The sequence below is a fragment of the Stegodyphus dumicola genome, chromosome 1 (assembly GCF_044657685.1).
Source record: "Stegodyphus dumicola isolate Sdum_Otavi_A_Nest chromosome 1, ASM4465768v1".
NCBI lineage: Eukaryota > Metazoa > Arthropoda > Arachnida > Araneae > Eresidae > Stegodyphus > Stegodyphus dumicola.
Window position 1 is genome coordinate 103,099,202 of NC_140768.1, and position 23,759 is coordinate 103,122,960.

A 23,759-nucleotide genomic window follows, 5' to 3' on the forward strand; every position below is an offset into this window, starting at 1 on the left:
GAGTTCGGTGAAATTTCACATTACGAGCTGGAAAAATCTTTTGCACTCTTTTCAGAAAATTTAAGGTGAAGTAAAAGCATATATGAAGCTAATTAAGTTTTTTTTTCAAAATTTTCTAGCATGATTTCTAATATGCCTTTAAATTATTTTTATGCGTATAGTGTTTGCATTTTTAATTCTTTCATTATTCTGCGCTAGTCAGGAAAAAAGTCGAAATTTTATTGAGAACTACCAGACTACCAGTACAAAAATAAAATTTTAGTTCCAATCTTCTTTTTAAAAAATCATAATCTTCACTAGTCTTACAACGCAAATCTTGAGTGTTCTATTGCTATTTCGTTAAAAAAATATCAATTTTATCACGTTTTTCGGTACAAAAATTGGAATAGCATTGATAATTGTCAGCTGTCATAAAAAGACATCTCCTTGCGATTTTCTAGTGGGCAAATCAGGACTTAACGTTCTGCTTATATGAAATTAATTCGTCTAAGAGTCACTCCATCTGAAAATCAATATTTAGCTGACATCTATCTATTCAAAATTAATATTTTGCATAAATTTTGAAATTTTTACCAATTTTGGGGCAAAAATAAGTACTTTTTTGGATTGTACAAACCCTGCTGTAAATACTCTTGTTTTCTTGAAATATTCTGTAGGAGAGTAGTATAATTTTTATTATTATTATTGTTTTAATTTGATGGCACAAGATCGCCTAACTCATTACTGATTTTAACTAAATATCGTTCTTAAAACGATTGTAATTTGTATTCGCACTTATAAAATAAATTCCTTTCATATAAAAATTAATATTTTAAGCGAAATTAAGATCACATATGGAGAAAATTTTAAATTTAAGAAATTCCATACAGTCTGCAAAACGAAACGAAAGATTCTACAAGTGATCAGCTTTTAGGAGAAGCACATCAGAAATATTTTTTAAAACTAACTAATTTTTAAAAACTATTTAATTCAATAGGGTGGTCCCCTTGAGACTGAAGCAATTATTCCAGGAGAAAAATTAATTAAAATATTTAAATATGAATTCTAAATCCATCGAGTTTTTTTATAAAAAAGCTGTCAAGCCGGCTCAGAGCCGTCAACTAAGAAACCAAAGATTGATGAACAACCAGAAGAAACTAAAGTAAGTGGCTTAAAGAATTTCCTTGGGTCCTCTGCAATAAAGTACAAAATAAAGTGTTTTGTAAAACATGTCAATCTGCGAATATGAAGAACGGCATGGGTGTGACGGGTTCATCATGTTTTCAAAGAAGTACTCTGTCTTGCCACGAAAAAATTACAGAACTCAGGCTCTCTTTGTTCAAGACTGTTTACACTATTGGAAAAGAAGAACTTCCTTTAACGAAATTTAAGCCTTTAATGATGCTTATGAAATCCTGTGGAAATGAGACTGTGAAAGAGACTCACTTAAATTTATCTCAAAATTCAGTTACAGACATAATTAAAGCTATTTCGGAAGTATTAGAATCAAATTTGGATGAGGATGTTTCACAAAGCCCCTACATTTCTTTAATGATAGATGAGTCAACAGATATTTCAGTTGACCATAAATTAATTATATATGTGAAATATTTGAAAAACAATGAAAGTCAGAATAGTCTTTGGGCAAATTTGAAACTATCAGGTGAATGCTATGCAGATGCACTGAAAGAAATAATAATAAAGTTTCTCAACGAAAAAAAAGTACGGCTATCAAAAGTTGTTGGCCTTTCAGCAGATGGTGCTGCTGTTATGATGGGAAAAAACAACGGACTTGGCAAAAAATTTCAGGATACGATACCTGGTTTGTCACACTATCACTGCATAGCTCACCATTTAGCTTTAGCTGTTTCCCAAGCTGCTGATGGCATATTCCTGTTTCAAAGCTGCCAGAGAATTTTAGGTTCATTGTATGCTTATTTTCACACGTCCAATATTAGGATTGAAAAGCTGAAATTGATGCAAGATGTGTTAAATGAGCCAAACATAACTCTCAAAGACATAAATGCTGTTCAGTGGTTGTCACTTGGGAATGCAGTTGATGCATGTCATATCAGTTATGATGCTGTGATCCTTACCATGACAGACATACGAGGGTAGGTTGAAAAATAAGTTTCCCCTGTCAACTGTGGTCAGAGTTGTGTATGAAAGTCAAAAAATAGAATGAGATATTAAAGATATGACGTACCTTTATTTTATTATTCTCGTACGAGTACGTTGAGACATTTGTCATATCGCTTGATAAGCTTCAAAAAGTCCTCCAAGAAAAATTCACGCTTTGCATATGGAAGAAGCGTTGAACAGCTATGGGCGAAAGGCGACACAGCAGGAAAACGTACAAGTCACCGATACACCATTGGGTAATGGTCGCTGCAAATCAAGCAGATGGCACTGTTGCAGTGCCTGTGCAAAGCGGAGACCAGCCTCTCATTTGAGCCCCGGTAGGTATGGAGAGAAGGTGCGTTTTGAATTCGTGGTCAAAGAAGGAAGTGAGAGCGGTTATCCGCCATGAATGGGCACGTGGAGTATTAGGAACAGAAATTCATAACCGCCTCGTGGAAGTCTATGGGCCAGGTGTGATGTCGAAGCAAATGGTGCGGAGATGGTGTCGCACATTCAGTGATGGAGGTCAGCAAGAGGAGGACATACCGAGAGCTGGACAGACGCGCACGGCCACTACAGATGCAAATGTCAGGAAGGTGGATGACATGATTAGAGTGAACCAGCGTATCACCATCGATGAAGTAGCGGAAGATCTTGGAATCTCACATGAGCGAGCTCAAAACATTATCCATGACATTCTTCGATACAGAAAAGTGTCAGCACGATGGGTGCCCCAACAATTGACTTCGACACACAAGGAACAACGCATGGGGGTCAGCCTGGAACATCTCATGTGTTACCATGAAGATGGCAATGACTTTCTGTTTCGGATTGTGACGGGGGATGAAACGTGGGTCCACCATTTCACACCAGAATCGAAGGCCGCATCTATGGAGTGGAAACATCCGTCCTCACCTGTCCGAAAGAAGTTCAAGACAACTCCATCTGCAGGTAAAGTGCTCCTCACAGTTTTCTGGGACGCCCAAGGAGTTTTGTTGCTGGACTTTTTGGAGGTTGGAACCATCAATGCTACGCGCTACTGTGACACCTTGTCGAAATTGAAAGAAGCGATTTGGAAAAAGCGGCCTGGCCTTCTCACATCTGGCTTTCTGCTGTTGGATGACAATGCCAGACCACATTCAGCGATGGCAACGCAAAACCATATTGCAACTCTTGGTTGGGAGCGCCTACACCATCCACCATACAGTCCTGATCTCGCACCAAGCGACTTCCATCTGTTTCCGGCTTTGAAGAAAAATCTCGGGGGAAGGTGCTTTGGAAGCAATACTGAAGTGAAACAAGCTGTTCAACGGTTCTTCCATATGCAAAGCCCTGATTTTTTCCTGGAGGGCTTTTTGAAACTTATCAAGCTATATGGCAAATGTCTCAATGTACTTGGTACCTATGTGGAAAAATAAAGGTATGTCATATCTTTAATGTCTCATTCTATTTTTTGACTTTCATACACAACTCTGACCACAGTCGACAGGGAAACTTATTTTTCAACTTACCCTCATAATTGCAAACTAAAACAAGCAATCCTATGGACAAGGGCTTAGGATTACTTAAACAATGCTCACAATTTTCATTTGCAGTCACCTTGTCATTTTTGAAAGATGTGTTACTGATTATGAACAAATTCAGTAAAATGTTTCAGAGCATTGATGTGGACTTCTCAGTGTTGGTTAACAGTCTAGAATCAACTATTAATCGCATGCAGGAAATGAAAAAGGAGGAAGGTCATGGCACTCATCTAAAGGAATTTTTAGAGTCTGCTCGTAATAATGGGTAATCGAATTCAAGATATTAAATTATCTGTTTCTACTAAATCTTTAAATGGTTTCATGAGTGCTAAAAATGCTTTTTTGAGTGCACTGATAGAGAATCTGCAAGAAAGATTTAATTTGCAGCAGATGCATCTTTTGCAGGATTTTGATGTTTTGTTGAATCCCTCTTGTGTTACAACAACAGAATCATCAAGATTGGAGTCCCTAGATAATGCTATTAAACATTATTATAGACCAGATTCGACCTCAGTTTTGTGTGTTTCAGCAGAAGAGTTAAAGTAAGAGCACCTTGAAGTACAGTGTTTTTATGCACGCTACAGAGAATTCCAATTTAAACAGTTTGCCAATTTGTTGTCCTCATCAAGTTTAGATGGTGAACTCTTATATCCAGGATTTACAGCTCAAATAGCTATGACTATACCCGGCACAAATAGCTATGACCAACGGCTGTTTGTGAAAGAGGATTTTTTACTCAAAATAAGATCAAATCAAATGAATAAATAGATTGGGGGAAAACAACTGGAAATTCTAACGAGAATATCTGAGCAAGGCCCAGATTTCAAAGAACAAATGGAAAATGTTTTTTGTAATTTTAATTTTGAAAGAGCAGTAACTTTGTGGAAAAATCAGAGGTAAAGGAGATTAGAATTGTAATGTAACCAAGGAAAAATGTTTTTTGTGACTTTAATTTTGAAAGAGCTGTGATATTGTAAGGAAATCAGGGGAAAAAGAGCTTAAAGCTGTAATGTAACCAAGAATAAATATTTTTTGTAACTTTAATTTTGTAAGAGTTTTGATATTGTAAGGAAATCAGCTGTAACATAGAGGAAAAATCAGAGGAAAAGGATATTAAATTTGTAATATTAAATAACTATTTCATTTAGAACATTTAATGTAAAATAAATTCTTTTATTTATAATGCTTAATATTTCTTATTTATAATATTTTTTTCTTATTTCTACTAATACTTAACATATGCTATAATTGTCAAAAACCAAAATAGCATCCTCATTTTTTTCTATTTCATTTTGTCCATTAAAAAAGTTTTTTTTATATATATATATATATAGAGAGAGAGAGAAAATTTGTCTCTGCATATTTAGTTTATGCTATTTCCGTATTTCACTCCTCCTTAAAAAGTCAAGGAGTATTTTTACTCTTCCAAAAAAAACCTAGAAATAACACTGAATACCATCATTAGCCAAATGATAAAGACTTCTAAGCACTGGTAGTTTGACTAGGATTAAAATTTTAGCAAAATGGCAGACTGCATTGATATTTTCCTTGGTTTCCCCATATGTAATGTAAATATGAGCTGTTTCTCCCTTAAGAAGTGCTCCATGAAGGCATCTCTCTTTTAGCTTGGTAATTCTTATATGGTTTACTGTATTCTATACAAACAAACATATTTTAAAAACTTCAAAAGAAATCTGTCAAGAGTTAAGACACCAGAAAGTATTTGGCTTAAATGTTCAGTGAATGCCTATTAAAAAATTTTTAATAAAAAATTTTAAATTGTTGATAAATGAAAATGCAGAAGTTAAAAATTCTAAATATATGTTGATTTTGTTTCCAACTTTATTTTCATTTATGAATTACTCATCTTCATTCCAAAATGAAGCATAATATATTTTCTCCTTTAAAAGGGGAAACAACCATTACAGCAAATACAGTTTGGGCATTCCTCTTATGACTAGAATTATGCCAGTTCTCAAATACTAAACTTTTATATTATTTTCATGTTGCCAGATTTTTACAGCTAATAAATTAATACTGTAAATACATACAACAGTATCCATCTTCCCATATATTTTCCCATAAGATATATTTTCCAAAAACCTGGAAGCACGCGATCATTTTTGTACTCAAAAAACCAGGAAAAAAATCCTTCGTCTACAATAAATTACAGACCCATCTCTTTGCTCCCCGCCCTTGGAAAATTATACGAACGTATCATTGTAAACAGAATCAAAGCTCATCTCTACAACAATAATATTCTCAATAGTAATCAATTCGGTTTTAGAACTGGCTATTCTACCACCCACCAAGTCACCAGAGTAATTGAATTCATAAGAAAAAGCTTCAATAAAAAAAGAGACAGTAGCAGTCATTTTTCTAGACATAGAAAAAGGCCTTCGACTGTGTATGGTTTGATGGCTTGCTTATTAAACTTATAAATTACAACTTAAACCCCGGTTTAATAATCCTCATCTCTAACTTCCTGCTTCAGCGCACCTTTCAAGTAAAATTAAAAACCATCTCTCTTCCTGCAAATCCACCAGTGCTGGCTTAGCCCAAAGCTCGATAATTGACCGCGGTGCGCAATGAATTGGAAGTTGATCTGTCAGCACTATCCTTATCTTCAGGGCAGATGTTTTTATTTTATTTGGCTTATAATTCCTTACTAAATGTAGTATTTTATCTCGATGCACACCGTCTTTGATATGATTTAAATCAAATTCCTCGTCATTATAATTCGCTTCCAATAGTGAAGAAAGTGACACAGAGGTTATTGAAAACGAAAAAATTTCGATTGACAAATTAGTCGGTATTCTCGACACAGCAATTATAGGACTTCAACAGCGGAACTTTGTAACTGAAGAAATTATGTCTGTTTTTAGAATTAAAGAGAAAGTATTATCACATAAAATGAAGCAACTTGAACAACTTACATTGAAATAAATATTAAGCTCTTTTTTTTTTTTTTTTGGTGAATTTTGATACCCTTTAGATCATAATTGTTCTTTATTTCATAAATTACGGTTTCATATTTTTAATTTTATAATTTCTTCATGCCATCTTACCAGATTGAAAGTGATGATCTATAATCCAAAAAAATCGATAATCCGGAATCGCCGAAGTCCCAACGAGTCCAGATTAACGACTTTTGACTGTATTTCTTTAGATGAACCTACCTTAGTTTAATTTATTTAGATGAAATAAAGTAGTGAAGCATTGCAAAATATATCTTATACGAACTTCAGATTCTTGAAAGGGCAGATTTAGTCTCTTTTCATTCTAACGCTAATGAACTAAATGATGAAAAAAATGCTAAAATGGCCACGCCTAAAAGCGGTCATACCATGACGTTTCAGCGACTTTGACAAATTGCCAAGATGCAGTGGCAAATATTTTGTGTCTTCGCTGTATTGTAAAGATGTTTCGCAGTGTTGTGAAGACGTCATAAAAGTTACCATGACCACTTTACATCCTCTGGGACCAGTTTGCAACGTCTTTGCTATTTCATGTGGTACTTCTTTACACTTCAGATGGCAAAGAAAATGTAAAATTTTTAAATTAATTCGGACAACTACATGTGTGTTCATCTCATAATAGGCCAAAAATTGGAACAATTAAATCACAAATTTAATCTATGTACATTTTTTTCTAAAGTTAGCACATCATCTTCAGGCAGTTCTTCGGAGACTGAGGCACCCATCTTGAAAGGGTTAAAAGCCAACTAAAAGAGAATGCTATTAATTTTGCATTTCAGAACATCTTTGAACTGTGTTATAAATTGCTTTACATAATAATTTTCTTCATTTCAGATATCTTGTTGACAATTTAGAATGGCTAACTGAACAGTTAGGTGAAGAAGTTGATGATTATATTTTGTTTGATTGCCCAGGTATGATATAAAATGATTTATGTAGTTTAGGTATTAAGAATTTTTAATAAAGATACTAAAATGTATTTTTTATATTGTATTAAAAACAAAATTGAAAAAACAAGTGCAATATGTAAACTTCAGTACAGTTTTGAAAGAAAACAGCCAAAGCAAAATTTATAAGTTCTTTGTACACCTGAAAAGAAAATTTATCAAAACATATCAAAATGAATGAAATCAGTTCATTCTTTCCCTGCAACAGACAATTCGTAAATAATTTTTGTTGTCAAACAAGAAACAAAAACTTTTGACACATCAGGTATGAGTATGACATCAGAATTTAAATTTAATGTAATATAACAACTTTTTCTGAATATCAATAAAAGAAATATTGTGGCAGTAACATATCATGTCAGTTATCCTAACCTGTAAGGGGGGAAGAAGAAGGGGAAAAAAAGCAGCTATTTATTTAAAATGTTAAAATTAACAAAAAATGTTAGACGTACAATGGCATCACATGCAACTGCGTGTTTTCTTCAGTGTCAGAATATGACTGATACAGTAATAATATGTTTAATGTTTAGCAATATTTTATTTTTTTATTTCATATTTATGCAAAACGTAAAATTTCTTAACTAACAAACTGAACTAATTCGAAAGTGAGCAGTGCACATTATTGTATGAAATATAGTATAATAATGCTCAAAATAAAGAATTTTTATCTCTAGTGTACGAGCCTATTACCTCTCGGGAAAATGTGTGTTAAAATTAGCGTTTTCAGAGTTTTTAATTGAAATCTCAGCTGATCGTACAAAGATTAGAATGGCTGAAATGGCTCCCACGAATTTTTGGAATCCAGGGGTACCTCTCGGATGCGCACAAATTTTAATAGTATAGATTTACAGTTTTAATTTTAAAAAAATTAAATGCAAAGCACTGTGAAAATTTTAAATGTAAATAATTCTGTAGCTCGTATGTAAGATATGGTATCAGAAATATTTTTTATTAAATTCAGAAAACTGCAGATGTTCGTTATGTTATAAATGTATCTTAATTTATATCAACTAGATACATTATTAAAAAAATAAAAGTTGATTGCAAAAAAGGGTACAACCCAAATATTTCCACGAAATTCAAGCCAATTATTTACAAAAATGATCAGCTGAATGTATTTACAAATTAAACATATTTTAATCTATAATGTGTTCAAATTCTAACTAAATTAATGCATTTCAAATTTGCTGTAGAAAGGTAACTTAAGAATAAGATGTATGAGTTTGTAATAGTACATTATGTAATAAATTGTAATAAGTATAAAAAATTATGAAAATATTATTAACCCTAAGCGGCTGTTAGTCTCTAAACACAATTCTGCATTGATTAACTCTAAATATTGTCTACTGTAAATACAGCATTTCATTTTCGAATAAAGTCTGTTCGGCAAAATGTAAGATATTTATCTTTCAGTTGAGTCTGTCTGTTATGGATGAACAAATTAAGCAGTAAAAATGTACTTAAGAATATATATACTTTAAAATCCAATGGATTGAAATAAAATTGTTAGTGATAATGAAATTTATGATATATTTAATTCAGAACATTCAATATTTTTTTATTAAATGATGTAAAATTGTTCACTTTTCGAATACACAGAAGACAAAGTACATTCCCATGTTACCCTAAATAGTCATCTATAAAATGCTTATCAAAACATTTTCTAGGACTAAACAGATCCTGTAAAATACTTAGTTGTTCCACCTGAGCCATCTTTATTGATAAACCATATTAAACTTTAAAAGAGCCCTTTTGGGTAACTATTAAAATCTGAAATCTATCAGGTTTCCTCCCCTTCCCTAGCATTATATTTTTGGTGTTCTGAAATTGCTTTTGAAGCTGAAGACATTCTGTGCAGTATTAGATATGTAACAGCATACTTAGTGTAGTCTTGGTTCCAGATCGCAAGGATCCATCATTCATAAAAAAAAAAAAAAAAAAGAAAAAAAGAAAAAAGAAAAGAAACTTTTGAGTTTATTTGTTAATTTCTAAAAACAATATTGCTATATGTTTTATCTATATAAAAATATTAAGTTCCTGGACAATAATCTTTGTTAAAATAAAATACAATAAGCAAAACATAAAAACCCCTTTTAAATTATAATAAATGCATCTTTAAAGTTTGCTTTTTTGCATTATACTAAGTACATATTTGAGACCAAAGAAACCTAATTATTCTTACTTTTCTAATACCTGTACTTGTTGTTGTCTCGGTTAAATCCCAGTTGTCAAGTTTAGTAATCCAAGTTTACTAATTTTTGTAAACCAATTTGAATCCAGTATACTTTTATAATATAGAGTGCTAACTGAAGTACCAGTATTGCCCAGGCGTTATGCAGGGTGAAGAAGCATAATTTATGGGGATTGGGATAGTTTTTTCGAAATCTTAAGTATGTCGTTATTTTCATCTTATTTTGGTTTAAGTTGAATTGTGCCAAATTTTGCCAAGCTCAAATAAAACTACAGAACAGTGTGAAATTAACACAGTGCCTTGTGATAGTTTGGTTAGGAACTGGTACTTGCTTTGTTATTGGATTTATCCTTTTTTTTTTTTTTTTTTTTTTTTTTTTTAGAAAAGAACCATCCACTTTGGCTGATTTCTTCATCATTTTGAAATATTCTAAAAAATCTGATAGAGAGCACTTTTAAATTCCGCGTTAAAGTTTATAGTATTCTAAAGAGTAAACGAACAAGACACCACCTACAGTTTTAGTAAGAACTATGCAAAATTGCTGCCTTGGACCTTGGATGGATGACATGATTTCAAAATTGAAACTGTGTAGAAATATTAATATTTATGTTGTGTAAAAGAAGTTATAAATTTCTTGCTTAGCATGTATGATTTTCACTGATAATAGGAGCAAAGCAGCCCAATATAAGTGCCCTGGATGTGGACACTGTGTGTTTTTTATGTTACGCAGACACTGGCCTTCCTCTTGAAGTTCAAGTGTGCAACATTTCATCAAGATAAGAATAAAGCTATATTTGTATGAATTACATGCACACACAGACATTCTTCTTTATCTATATAAATGATGATTCCAGCTATTGCAATTTCATTCACCTATAGCAGATAAAGCTTCTATAATTTTGTGGCTTTAGTTAGTAATTATTAATGATGGCCTTGAATCTGTATTTATTGCTTTTTAATTGCTTAGTTTTGTTAACTAATAAGAAGAGGGTGAATTTGAAAGAAAAATTAAACATCTTACTTTTTGCTGAACGGCAACATACTGCTGCATGGAATGTAAAAATATTTTAATTTAGGCAGTAGCAATACATTTCTTTTAAATCGCAGATTTATTTATTAAATTCAAAAGACTATTTTATTTTGATAAATGCTTATGCACTTTTACATCATCAAGTTTTCTGATTAAATTTGAAATATAAAATATCTTGTACTTTTCAGAGTGGCAACACAAAGCTTTACTGATGATGGATGACAGAGTGTACCTATTCTGTTACATTATAGATAATAGTTTGTTGATGTATGATATATGTATATATTATCAGTCTTTTAGATTATAGAAATTAGTTTGCTGAAGTATGATATAGTGAAGAAAGTGACTCAGAGGTTATTGAAAACGAACAAATTTCGATTGACAAATTAGTCGGTATTCTCGACACAGCAATTATACAACTTGAACAGCGGAACTTTGTAACTGAACAAGAAATTATGTCTGTTTGTAGAATTAAAGAGAAAGTATTATCACATAAAACAAAGCAACTTAAACAACTTACATTGAAAGAAATGTTTAATAAAGTAAACAAATAAATATTAAGCTCTTTTTTTTTTTTTTTTTTTTGTAAATTTTGATACCCCTTAGATCATAATTGTTCTTTATTTCATAAATTACGGTTTCATATTTTTAATTTTATAATTTCTGCATGCCATCTTACCAGATTTAAACTGATGATCTATAATCCGGAATCTCCGAAGTCCCGACGAGTCCGGATTAACGACTTTTGACTGTATATGTCTTTTTAAAATACTGTTGTTTCATTTTTCTGTTTTCTAACTATGTCTATATATGTATGTGTATTTATTTATTCTCAGGGCAAATTGAACTTTACACCCACCTAGATGTTATGCCTAAGTTGATCACACACCTGCATCAAATGGATTTTACTGTATGTGGTGTCTTCTTGGTGGATTCGCAATTTATGGTAGAGCCTTCCAAATTCATATCTGGAATCATGAGTGCTTTGTCTGCTATGGTGACATTAGAAATACCTCATTTGAATGTCTTATCAAAAATTGACTTGCTGAGTAAACATTCCAGGAAGCAACTAGAAAGGTATTTGACGCCTCATATAAATATGATAGGAAAGCATAAAAATAATTTATTCCAAAATTTATTTATTTATTATTATTATTTTAAGGTATCTTGATCCCGATCTTCATTCATTGCTACAAGATGAACAAAGCACTTGTAAATGGGGCAAAAAGTTTTCAAAGTTAAATAAATCAATTTGTAGTTTAGTGAGTACAGTCATGCTTTATTTCCATTACTAACATTTATTTTCAAATTTCATTTTGTTTGTCTTCTTTTACTTTTCTTGTTCTATTGTGCTGATTTTTGTTTAGTAGTAATCATTGTTATTTAAATTCTTTGGAGTGTTTATGATAGCAAATGAGGTCATTATAAAGCATAATATTTTAATGTTAGATCACATGGGTTGTTTAGTTCAGTTGTCTTGAAAACAGCTTGTGGGCCACATGCAGTCCATGAAGACATTTCAATTATGTATTTGTTGCAAAGATTTCAAGATTTTAGTTATTTGAGATACAAATTTGCATAATATTTATTTCCATTAAAAAACAAAGATGAGTAACACACCAGAAAATCTGTAAATGGGTCTAAATAATAGAGTGTGATTTAAATCTTATTCAAGCATTTTTCTAAATACAGATTTTATTAACTTTTATTCGTGCTTGTCAGAAGATAAATACCCTAAGTTCTGAATTTTGCACTTTATGAGAATAATCACTTTATTTGGGAGTACTTTTCATGTGAACAACTTTTTCTCATAATTGAGAATTAATGAGAAAAGAGCCTGATTGGCAGATGAGCATCTACAATCTGTGATGAAATAATTTCTAGTCATTTTTCTCCAAGGCTACTAATTTAATCAGAATTGAAATGGAATCGGTTATCAAGTTCAAGTAAGAAATAAAGATGTTTATGATTATTTACATAGAAATATATGTATTTTTGTTCATGTGTTGGAAGAAAAATTTAATAAATAAAAGAAGAGATTATTCTCAAGTTTTACTTTGTAAATTTGCCCCACTTTGTAAATTTTCACTGAAAAGGTACAGTGTTTTCATAATTTGTTTATTTTTAGTTTAAATTAAAATAAGATATCTAATGATTAATTAGATAGATGATAGAATTATTTGAAAGAAATTTCAGTTTAAGAATTTATACCTGTCAATATAGTTGAATTACTAAGTGAAACTTACAAAAATGTCTTGCAGGTACCAAACTTTAGATTTCAGGTAGAAAATAAATATAAATTTGAATTTTTTTCTTTGGGATATTATTATTTATGTTTCCTTAATAAAAATTTCCATATTTATTTAAGAAAATCTTGTCCATCAGCTATATTCAAATAAAGTATTGGGCCCACATGCAATTTGAATTTGAAATCACTAGTTTAGTTGATTATGGGAAAGCTCAAGAAGCAAGAGGTAGCTGGATTGTTGGAATATCTGGAAATTTCCTAGGGCAACATGGCATAACCCTGTTGTCACTTGTTAGGGATAATTTAACACATTAAATGTCATTTGTATACAAATAGAATGCAACATATATTTTTGTCCTCATTGTTCTTATGTATCCAAGTAAACTAATTATGATCTAAAAACATATCTAAATAATACATTTGTAATATTGCAGGACATTAGGGAATATTTATGATATGTCAATCAAAAAAATAATAATACCAGTCAAACAACTTTTTAGCACCAGATCTGCTATTTAATATCAATCCTAATTTAAATATATCATTAAATAGATTTCTTTCTTCCTTATAAGATATGTTACTACCAACAAAGTTGCCACGCTACCTGAAAAACCGGGAAAAGTCAAGGAATTCGAAAATTGACCAAAAAAGTCAGAATTTATATATTTTAGTCACAATTTGGAAAAATCCGGGAATTTCATACTGCGATTTGTAATGTGAAAAAGTAATTTTCGCACCATCTTCGGAAGCGATCACTTTTTTGGCGAATCACATATCGCATGAGTGTCATTCGAACAGCTAACATAGAGCCAGTTTTCGCAGTGCCAAACATATTGCCTTTTAGAAAGGCAAAGCAAGTTTGCAGCATTTCCCTCATTCTCCTATAAAACAAAATCAAACCTTTTCTTCTCTCTTAAATGCATTATTTGTAATTTTATAGTATAAAAAAAAATCTTATGCTAACCATTTAATTCTCCAAAATACTGTCAATTTTTGTAATTTAGTTTTTAATCCTTAAAAGTAATTAATTTTCTTTTAATATTATTCATGTCATTTAATGTGTCTTCTTCCTTCTAATTTATTTATTATTAGTTAATACTTTCAAATTTCAGGCAGTTTTCTGTGGCATATTTATGAAAGTAATTCTAGCAGTAATATGACATACTATTACAAAATTTAATGCACATATTTTTTTACTTATGTCTTCTGCTAAATAAATATAAAATACTTGAATTTATTTTAAATTATCATTAAATAAATTTCTTTCTTTCTAATATACATGAAGTCATAAGTACAAGGCGTATTCGGAAACTAAGTACCATTTTGGGAAAAAAAAGTAAAAAAATTTTTTCGAATCCAATTTTATTTTTACATGAAAATACATGTCTTAAACTATTTTTCAACATAGTTTCCGCCAGTGATCAAACACTTGTCATAGCGGGTGACCAGTTTTTGTATACCATCGTCAAAGAAACTTCCCGCCAGTTTCGATAACCACGACTCCACAGCATTTTTCGTGTCATCTTCAGATCCAAAGCGCTTGCCACCAAGCTCGCGCTTCATGTGCAGGAACAAGTGATAGTCGGACGGCGCCAAGTCTGGGCTGTACGGCGGGTGATTGAACTGCTTCCAATGAAACTGTCGAATTAACGATTGAGTGACACCAGCAATATGGGGCCGAGCATTGTCATGGAGCAACACAATTCCTTTACTGAGCATTCCTTTTCGTTTGTTTTGAATGGCATGCCTTAGTTTTGTTAAAGTCTCACAATATCGTGCCACATTAATGGTTTCACCTCTGGAAAGAAATTCAGTAAGCAAAACGCCTTTCCTATCCCAGTGCACATGATTTTTTGTGATGACATTGTCACTTTGAACTTTTGTTTTTTCGGAGAATGAGTGTGTCTCCACTCTATCGATTGTTGTTTCGATTCTGGTGTGAAATGACACACCCAAGTTTCATCACCTGTCACAATTTGGTTTAAAAAGTTTTCTCCCTCATCACTGTACCGCGTGAGAAATGTCAGGGCACTACCAAGTCGCTTTGTTTTGTGAATATCAGTGAGCATTTTTGGAACCCATCAGGAACACAGTTTGCGATAATTCAAGCGGTCAGACACAATTTTGAACAAAACAGTACATGAAATTTGTGGAAATGCCTTTGAAAGAGTTGTCATTGTGAAGCGTTTGTTCTCATGAATTGCTTCATCAACTTTCTTTACCAAATCATCGGTGACAACAGAAGGCCGGCGTGGGCATTTGTTTGACCTGCATTAAACATTCTTACCCACTTTCTCACCATTCCATCACTTATCGCATATTCACCGTAAACTTCTGTCACTTGACGATAAATTTTGGCCGGTTTAACATTCCTCACATTCAAAAATTTAATCACGGCACGAATCTCACAGTCAGCGGGAGAACTAATTGTCTTAAACATTTTGAATGTGCACAGAAAACTGAAAACACAACATAGAGCAACCAAAATGGTGACAATTGAAAGTCAGTGAACAAGAAAGACTAGTGTGCATGCGCGGGACGCCTACCGCAGCGCTGCGACGGCGCTAGTATGAAACGGTACTTAGTTTCCGAATACGCTATGTAATTAGCAATTTTTGTGCTTTCAAGTGGTACCATAATAACTTACCCTCAGCACAGACAATGTGCACTATGCAGATAGCCTGAAATTTTCTTGAAACACACCTGGAAAACCTGAGGAATTTCATTCTCATGTTTGAGTGTCAACCCTGTACCAAATATTATCGCCATATATTATTTTTAAGATGATATAGTGAATATAAAATAAAAGCGTGATTACACTTTACACTCTGTGGGGAGTTCTAAAGATATGTTGTTGTAATTAATTAGAATGGGCAATTAGATTATTTTTGTTCATCCCTTGATGACGACAAAAAGTAGTTCAATCTAATTTTTCTAATATTTTCTAATAAATACTACTTCACTAATTAATTCTTCACTATTTTCTATTTCTAATAATGTACTACTTCACTTTTGCTAAAATTCTAATTTTATTTTTACTGGTTCTTAACCCTTTCATTTTTGTAATATTTTGGAAACTTTTAGTAGTTAATGTAATTACAGCATAATTTTACAGCTAAAGTGCAATTATTCCTTTAGTTTAGGTACAGAGGTAATTGTGGTCTGGATGTAGAGGTAATTGTGGTCCGGAATTCCAAATTTTTACTTTCTGGAATAAAGAATTTCCAGATTTGAAAATTGTAGACAGTAATCTGTAAAACCTATAATCAGTAAATCTGTAAAATCAAAATCTTTTTTCAAATTTTATTTCAGAAGAATGTATCACTGAATGTTTACATAAATTTAAACTTCCACAACTTTTACATAAACTAGACTATGTAAAATTCAGCGAGTTGTCGAACTTCTTGTCTGAGCAAACTAAGTTCATCTTAAATGTAAAAAATTATTTTCACTGTTTATCTTATGCAGAAACAGAAAAAACTGATATTATAAAAGATTGGGCTGAAGTACTCAGACTAAAATACTATCTAATATTGACAAAACTGAATAAATCTGTTTTAGCTTGCTTCTGTGAGTCATTGTTGAATATTCATTTAATTATACAAGTGGCATTAAGTCAGAAACTTAGATGCTGCACAAACTGAAATTTATTCTCATCACACAAAGCTATATATGAATCTTCTGGATCAGAAAGTCCTTCTGATGACTATTGGTAAAAGTTTTAAGAATAACATACTGCATAACGGGACAGCTTACAAAAATTCTTTACATTTCATGAAACCATTCTGTTCTTTCTAGCAGTTCTTCATCTCCAAAAGCTGTTGATATATATTTTACAAGTTCTGATTTAGTATTTAATTAAAATCCATAGTCTACATCAAAATGTTTTGCTGATCATAGGGAAGTTTAGTTGTTAGCAAATATAAATATTAACACAGCAGTTCCCAGAAAGTAACCCCCCACATCCCCCAAAAATAAAGCAAGCTCAATGTATTAATTAAAAAAATTCTTGAGAACCCAAATGGATAGCAACTGAATAAGTTAATATAGTAAACCATAAATTAATTTATGATAAATTTAACAAAATTATGTTCTTTGCTTTACTAGTGAAATAGGTTGAAAATATATGTAAATGCACATTTCAGAATTATTTGAAATTATATTATATTTTTACTGTACAACATTTTTCTGTATTTTTGAAATTCGGACACAGTCACTCTAATATATATCTGTCAGAATATATATATATATTAGAATTTAAATTTAAACAAATTTAAATTTTAACAAACACGTATAAAAGGTCCTTTCCATCCAATCGGATTCCATAACCATACCTTATCAGCTTCATCATATTGATGTTCTTTAGCTGTCGTGTTGTATTGGATGTCAGTCTTTTTATTAGAATTAATTAATGAAGTAGAGACACAAAACATCCAGTACAACACAAGAGAGAACCAATACAGCCCACACAACAATCCAGTATGATTTCTCTTGTGCAGAATAAAGCATCACTTCAAACCCTGCCAGGAGATCTTGAATATACTCCTCAGATGAAAAGCCCATCTGAAGGATTACCAAACAGAGATCACAAGGCAGGTGAAAGTTCTGACCAAAGAGCATCTAGGGTGGAGAGTAGCTGGTAGCCTCATGGACAGCACTGCAATAGTCCATTAAGAACAGAGGTAACTTCTGGTCTCAGTTCTGCTGGTTTCTGGAAACCATCAGCAGGAGGTTATTAAAGATAATTCAATTAAACCTTTTTACCATGCCGCTTGACTGTGTATGTAAAGGTGTTTGAGTTTTGTTAATGCAGAGTACTCTACAGAGTTCTTTAATTACAGCTGAGATAAAATTCCTCCCTTGATCAGAATGTAACTAAAGAGACACTCCAAACATGGAAATCCAATGCTGTATCATTACCTCTGCTGCCTAGACAGCCTCTTGATCAGGAATAGGATATTCTTCAGGTGACTATAAAGTAATCAAGGAGAAGAAGGATGTATTTATTGCCATCAGTAGTTTGTGGCAGAGGCCACAGGATGCTGAAGACAGTGCATTTAAAACATTTCTTTGTAACATTGCAGCTTCCCTCAGCTGCATTTCTTCAGTTCTTTACAGCCCACACAGCCATGACAAGATTAGCACCAATTTTGCACCTCAGCCTTTCCATTACTCCAGTTGAAGCACTCTCGAAATCTCTGCAAAGTCTTCATTATTAAGTGGTGTCCTGTTGGACTATTATATAGTTCTCTAATGGCCTCCAGGATCCATGATCTTCGAAATGTCAACTGCCATCAGATTGTTTTTCCATGATCTGATTCGAAATTTTTGTACGACATATTGTTTTGAATATGGAGTGAGTCCCAGAGAGCACAATATTGTTTTATTATAGAACTATAAATCAAAATGTTCTGCTAGGTAGGTTTCTTATTTGAAGACAGCATTAACTCAGTTATGGGTTTAATGTCACTGTCTTTTAAGAGGTCTTTCCTGACAATGTCTGGGTCAGACGATGCTGAATTTTTTACTTGAGGAATGATCCGATTAACCAGCTTGCTTTTCCTTTTGACCCTGGAACAGTATCAGCAGCTTTCTGAGCGGGATCTTCTATAGAGGGTGTGCATTTCCGTGGTTCAAAAAGGTGGTATGAACCTTTCTGATGATGGATAGTAATGTCATATTCCTGCAGTCTCTGTATACATCTGGTTATTTGGTCTTCAGGATTCTTGAAATTTAAGAGCCAGGTCAAGGACGGATGATTCTGTGTGGAGGAGGAATTTTCTGCCATAGAGGTAGTGCAAGAAATGTTCTACAGCTTTGAGTATGGTGAGGAACTCTTTCCTAGTGACACATTTATTCCTCTCCTGTTGAGATAGACACCTGCTCCAGTATGCCACAACATCTCCTTGATCGTTTATTTCTTGGCACGTAACAGCACCAAGTCTTATTGCTTGCATCAATGTCAAAAATAAAATGTTTGTCAAGCTAAAGGTATGTCAGGATTGTAGCAGATGTTAAAGCCTCCTTCAGTTTATTAAATATGTCCTCACATTCTTTTCTCTACAAGAACTTTTGTTTGCTTTTTATCAGTTTGTGAAGGGGCCTTATGACAGAAGAAAAGTCCTTCACAGATCTCCTATAGTAGGTGCAAAGCCTCAGGAAACTGGACATTTCGGAGGCATTGGCTATATGACCTGTCTGAGTTAAGTCATTTCCTGTCTGAACAATTTAAATTTGCAGGACTTAACTCTAGATTGACTTCCTTCAATATCTGAAGCACCTTCCTAATAGTTTCTAAATGTTCTTCAAAACTTCTCCAAACAATGAGATGTTATCCAGGTATATCAGACAGTCAATGTAAGAAAGACCTCTCAGCACGATCTCTATGAAATGTTCAAATATTGTCTGTGCATTACATAATCCAAACAGCATTACCTTGAACTGCCAATGTCATTGTCCATTAGTAAATGTCATGTTTCCTTGGTCATCAGGGTGTATCTCTCCCTGCCAATATCCACTCTTTAAGTCAAGCATCAAAAACACTGGCTTCCAGAAAGAGTGTCATCAGTTGTAGGAAAAGGGTAGCAGGCTTTCTTCATAACCTTGTTCGACCACCAATAGTCAATGTAAAATCTAGTTGTACTGTCTTTCTTTCCGACTAGGATGATGGGAAAGGTTCAAGGACTTGCTAAAGGTTCAATAACGTCACTTTTTTCCATATCCTTTAGAAGTTTTCCTACCTTTTCCTGTTTAGCAATTGGTAGATATCTTGGATGCTGCTTGATTGGTGGATGATTCCCTGTATCAATTCGATGCTGCGCCAAATTGGTTCGATCGCTGTTAGAAGATGAGTGGAGGGAGGAAGAATCTTGAAATTCTTGAATGACATTTTCTGCAGAACTCCTCTCTTCATTGCTTAGTTTCATATTCTGCAATAAGTGCAATGTCTGAAGATACAAATATTAGCAGACTATTGGTTTGTTTAATGCAGGTCACTAGAGTACATACTGCAACCACTTCACCTTTCCTAATGACTTATCACTTATGTTAGCATCTCTTACAGAGATGATGTTCCCCAACAGATTGATGAGTGCGTAGGCTACTAGTAGTCCTTTTGGGCTGTTACAGTTCTTAGGATATTCCAGTATGCCACACCAGAAATTTGTGTTTTCAGCTTTGGATCCGAGTCATATCTGTTCTTGCTGGTACTGTGATGTTAAGCTATTATTTGATGGATGGATTTATGTCCTTTATCTTTAATTCTGAATAGAGTTATGTGTCAGAGGCAGAATTCAATTTGTTATTTTTAAAGTTGTAGGAAAAATTGTATTTTCCTAGAAAGTCTAATCCAAGTATGTAAGGGTCTGTAATATTTGTAACATGCTGTGTGAATGTAAATGGCACTTCCAAATGTGATGCTAATGGACTTTCTGTCGATATCCATTGAGCCATATCTTTTCAAATGATGCTAACATTGGCTCAGTAGTAGTAGTCATTGTTCAAGGAACTTCATTTATGCATCCCATGATGAAGAGTCCATTATTGCTGCCACTCATTGCAGAAATTGCCGCTGAAGCGTTCTAAAATAGTGCTTCTCAATACCTTGCAGCCCCCACCTTGCGAGATGGCCACTAATTAGTTGGAAGCAGTCTAACATGCTGTGCCTTATGGTGTTCTGGAGTTTTTTAGTAGTTGGGCTTCACCATCGCAGTTCCAACACTTTAAGGTCGGTTTGTTCCCACTGCAGTTCCACATCAAGGAATTGATTTGCCTGGTTAAATCATCCAGACGAACAATCAATTGTTTCATTAGCTCCTGGGCATGAGCAGCTCTGATTGGGTGGCTGTCTCTACAGGTTGCTTGCTGGGCTGCCTTAAATTTCATAACCAGGCTTCGTAGCGGTCCTTACAAGTGCTTATAAGTCCTTATATTTGAAAATAAAATATAAAGGCCCTTATAGATGCTTACTTTTTCTTTAAAGCCCTTATTTTTTTTGTTTTTAGTGCTTTTTTTTTTTTAATCCTTTGTTTTTAATGAACGCGCATTTTTTCCCCGTACCAAAGCCGAAACTAAATAAACAAATTTTCTTCCTTATATGCAACGTCAGATGGTGAATCATACTCCCGAAAATTGCTTTCCCCCTTCCTCTGCATTAACGTAACCTATGGTGCGCGCGAGAGTACAGACAGGTGCACGTCGTTCTATTGGCCAAAGAATTGCGAAAACGTAGAAAATTCCGGTACATTCGGTATTCTTTTCCTCCCACCCAAATACTACACACGTTTGAATTTCTATAAAGATTTTATTAAATTTGCATTCTCGTTCCGCGTGGTCAGTTCATATTCGTGTTTATTATGATCGTTATACTTATATTATGAGCATATGTGTGAATATTTATAATAATATAATTGCAGTAACTGCTGAAGTATAGATAAACTTCCAAAAATGGGTGTGTTTTTACACAGATTAGCTTTCTCAGGAATAATATTCGGAATGCCTTAAATAAAAGGAAAGTAATCGAATAGTCGAAATAATTTCATTTTCTTTGCCAATACATTATACAGTACGGAGGTTGGGAGTTTCTCCGCAAAATTTCTAATATTGAAGCAGCGGACTTTTTTTTTTTTTGTCACTGTCCAATCTGGATTGAATAGGACCAAAAGTTTTTGCGGTCTACCCAACCCAAGCGAAGATTGATTCTATTCCAGTCTGTTGAAAATTAGAATCAGAAACACCCCAGATTAGTAGGTCTCTTTCTTTTCCTTTAATTCTTTCTCCGAATACCCAGGACTATTTATCCCTGCGAATACCGGAAGGTGTTGATTCCGATTGCGTAATATCACATATGGAAGAATTATGCCGCACGTATTGCGCAAAAACGTTTGCGGTATTTTGCATTGGTAATTAATTTTGATGTTCAGCCTGAGATTTGTTTATGAACACTTAAAAGAGTTTTACTGTGCTTTCTAAGCAGAATATTTCTCAGTTCCGTTGGTTTTTGTATGATGCACATATCGAAATGTCAAAATCATTTATTTAGCCTAAATTTAAATCTAAAGAACGGCTACAATCTCCCCCACTCCTCTTTTTCCAGTTACTATCCGGAAAATTCGGGAATTTCCGAGTATGCTGGCTAGTTAAGCTTTTACTGTTAAAGGATGACTGAATGAAGCAATTTCCCGTCTTCTGATTTCAGAAATGTGCCTCATTTTTACTTAAATTACTTTGCTTGGGATATATGTTAAGGGAAAACTGTTATGCAATGAAAATTTAGAAAATGTTCAGAATTTTGATGTAAATTAAATTATTTAAATGTTAATATGAGTGGAAAAATAAGTTGTATTTATTATTAGGTGCCGAACGAATACAATTAATATAGCTTATTATTATTTATTTTCAATATTTTCAACTGAAATATCATCATTAAATATTGTAATAAAGTTTAGTTCTGCATATTTTTTTCCCCTCTCATTGTAAACTAATTCTGTAAATTTAACTGTCATTTAAAATTAAAAAAAAAAGTTAATTGTTTTCCATTGTTGAGGTAATGCTCATTCTCTTAATAAATATTGCATTGCTCATATTTTAAATTAAAAGTCTAATTTTTCTTTTAAGGTTGTGCAGTTGTGTATAATGTAATTAGACAGGTGCTTATTTTTTTTCTTAAAATGTGCTTGAAAAGTGCTTATAGGTGCTTATTTTTTTAACTAAAATGTGGCTATGAACCCTGATAACACTTTGTAGATCCTTGATATTCGCCATTGGCTTTGCTTTCTGTATCTTAAGATGCCAGATTGCACCGATGCAATACTGTAGGGACCTGGAGGGAAGTCTGAAAAGCAAGATAACACAGCCTTTCAACATCCATGGCAAACTCTTGGAATGTTCCCATGGGTTTCTGTTGACAAGATTTTAACTGAAGCATGCTATATATATTCTTTTAAAAAGGTCTTCCCAAAGCATAGGTCCAATGCACGAGACAGAGTTTGGAAGTCTAGCCTCTGTTTCTCATGAAAAGTATAAATAAATAATTAAAAAAAAAAAAAAGTAAAAATTAAATTGTATGCTTGCCAGGAGGTCTTTCCATCATATGTTAAAAGCTTTAAAGAGGGTCAAGAAGACGTATAGAAATTTATAGCCATTAGAATCGTTTTCCTGCTGTCACTATGGATTTCTGTAAGTTGTTAACTCCTTTGGTGACAGCAACAAAAACTTGTCAAACTCTTTTTCTGGTTTGTTGTTCAATATTTGAAATTCTTTCTTAAATTACTTTGATTTTATTTTCAACCATGTCTTATTCTGCTTTCCATTGCCTCAAATTTGTTTTCTATAATGGTAGTAATTTCTCTTTTGACCTGTTTCAATTTTTCCCTGAACTGATTTGATGGCCTCTTCCATCTTTTCTTTAATGAATTTGATGGCTCCTTTCATCTCTTCTTGGAATGTGGTAAAGGCCATTGCCAGTTGTCTTAGTCACTCCTCCATCACTCTTGTCACTGGCATTCAGTCCTACTTCTGATGGCAAAAATTGTTGTGCGCGTATGGGTTTGTAATGTATTGAAAGCACGCGGAACTGATGATGGCTTGATAAAATTAATTTTTCAAAAGAAACAAAAATTGTAGTACTGGAGGAACTTTCCATAAAAGCACTCATACAGCTCTTTTCAGTATGACAAAGCACAATCAATAGTTACCACTTTAAACTACTGAGACCCTCATCCATGACTCAATGTAAAGCATAT

General features: G+C 33.1%; 1 protein-coding gene across 2 annotated transcripts in view; it reads left to right on the forward strand.

Moving 5' to 3' along the window:
- LOC118205715 (GPN-loop GTPase 3) overlaps window positions 1-23,759 on the forward strand; it is a 43,327-nt gene that overhangs the window by 15,116 nt on the left and 4,452 nt on the right. For both annotated transcript variants that reach the window (XM_085818503.1, XM_085818494.1), the window contains 3 exons: window positions 7,436-7,515; window positions 11,606-11,846; window positions 11,932-12,031. In XM_085818503.1, coding sequence (XP_085674629.1) covers window positions 7,436-7,515; window positions 11,606-11,846; window positions 11,932-12,031 — 421 coding nt within the window. The remainder of the gene's footprint in view (window positions 1-7,435; window positions 7,516-11,605; window positions 11,847-11,931; window positions 12,032-23,759) is intronic.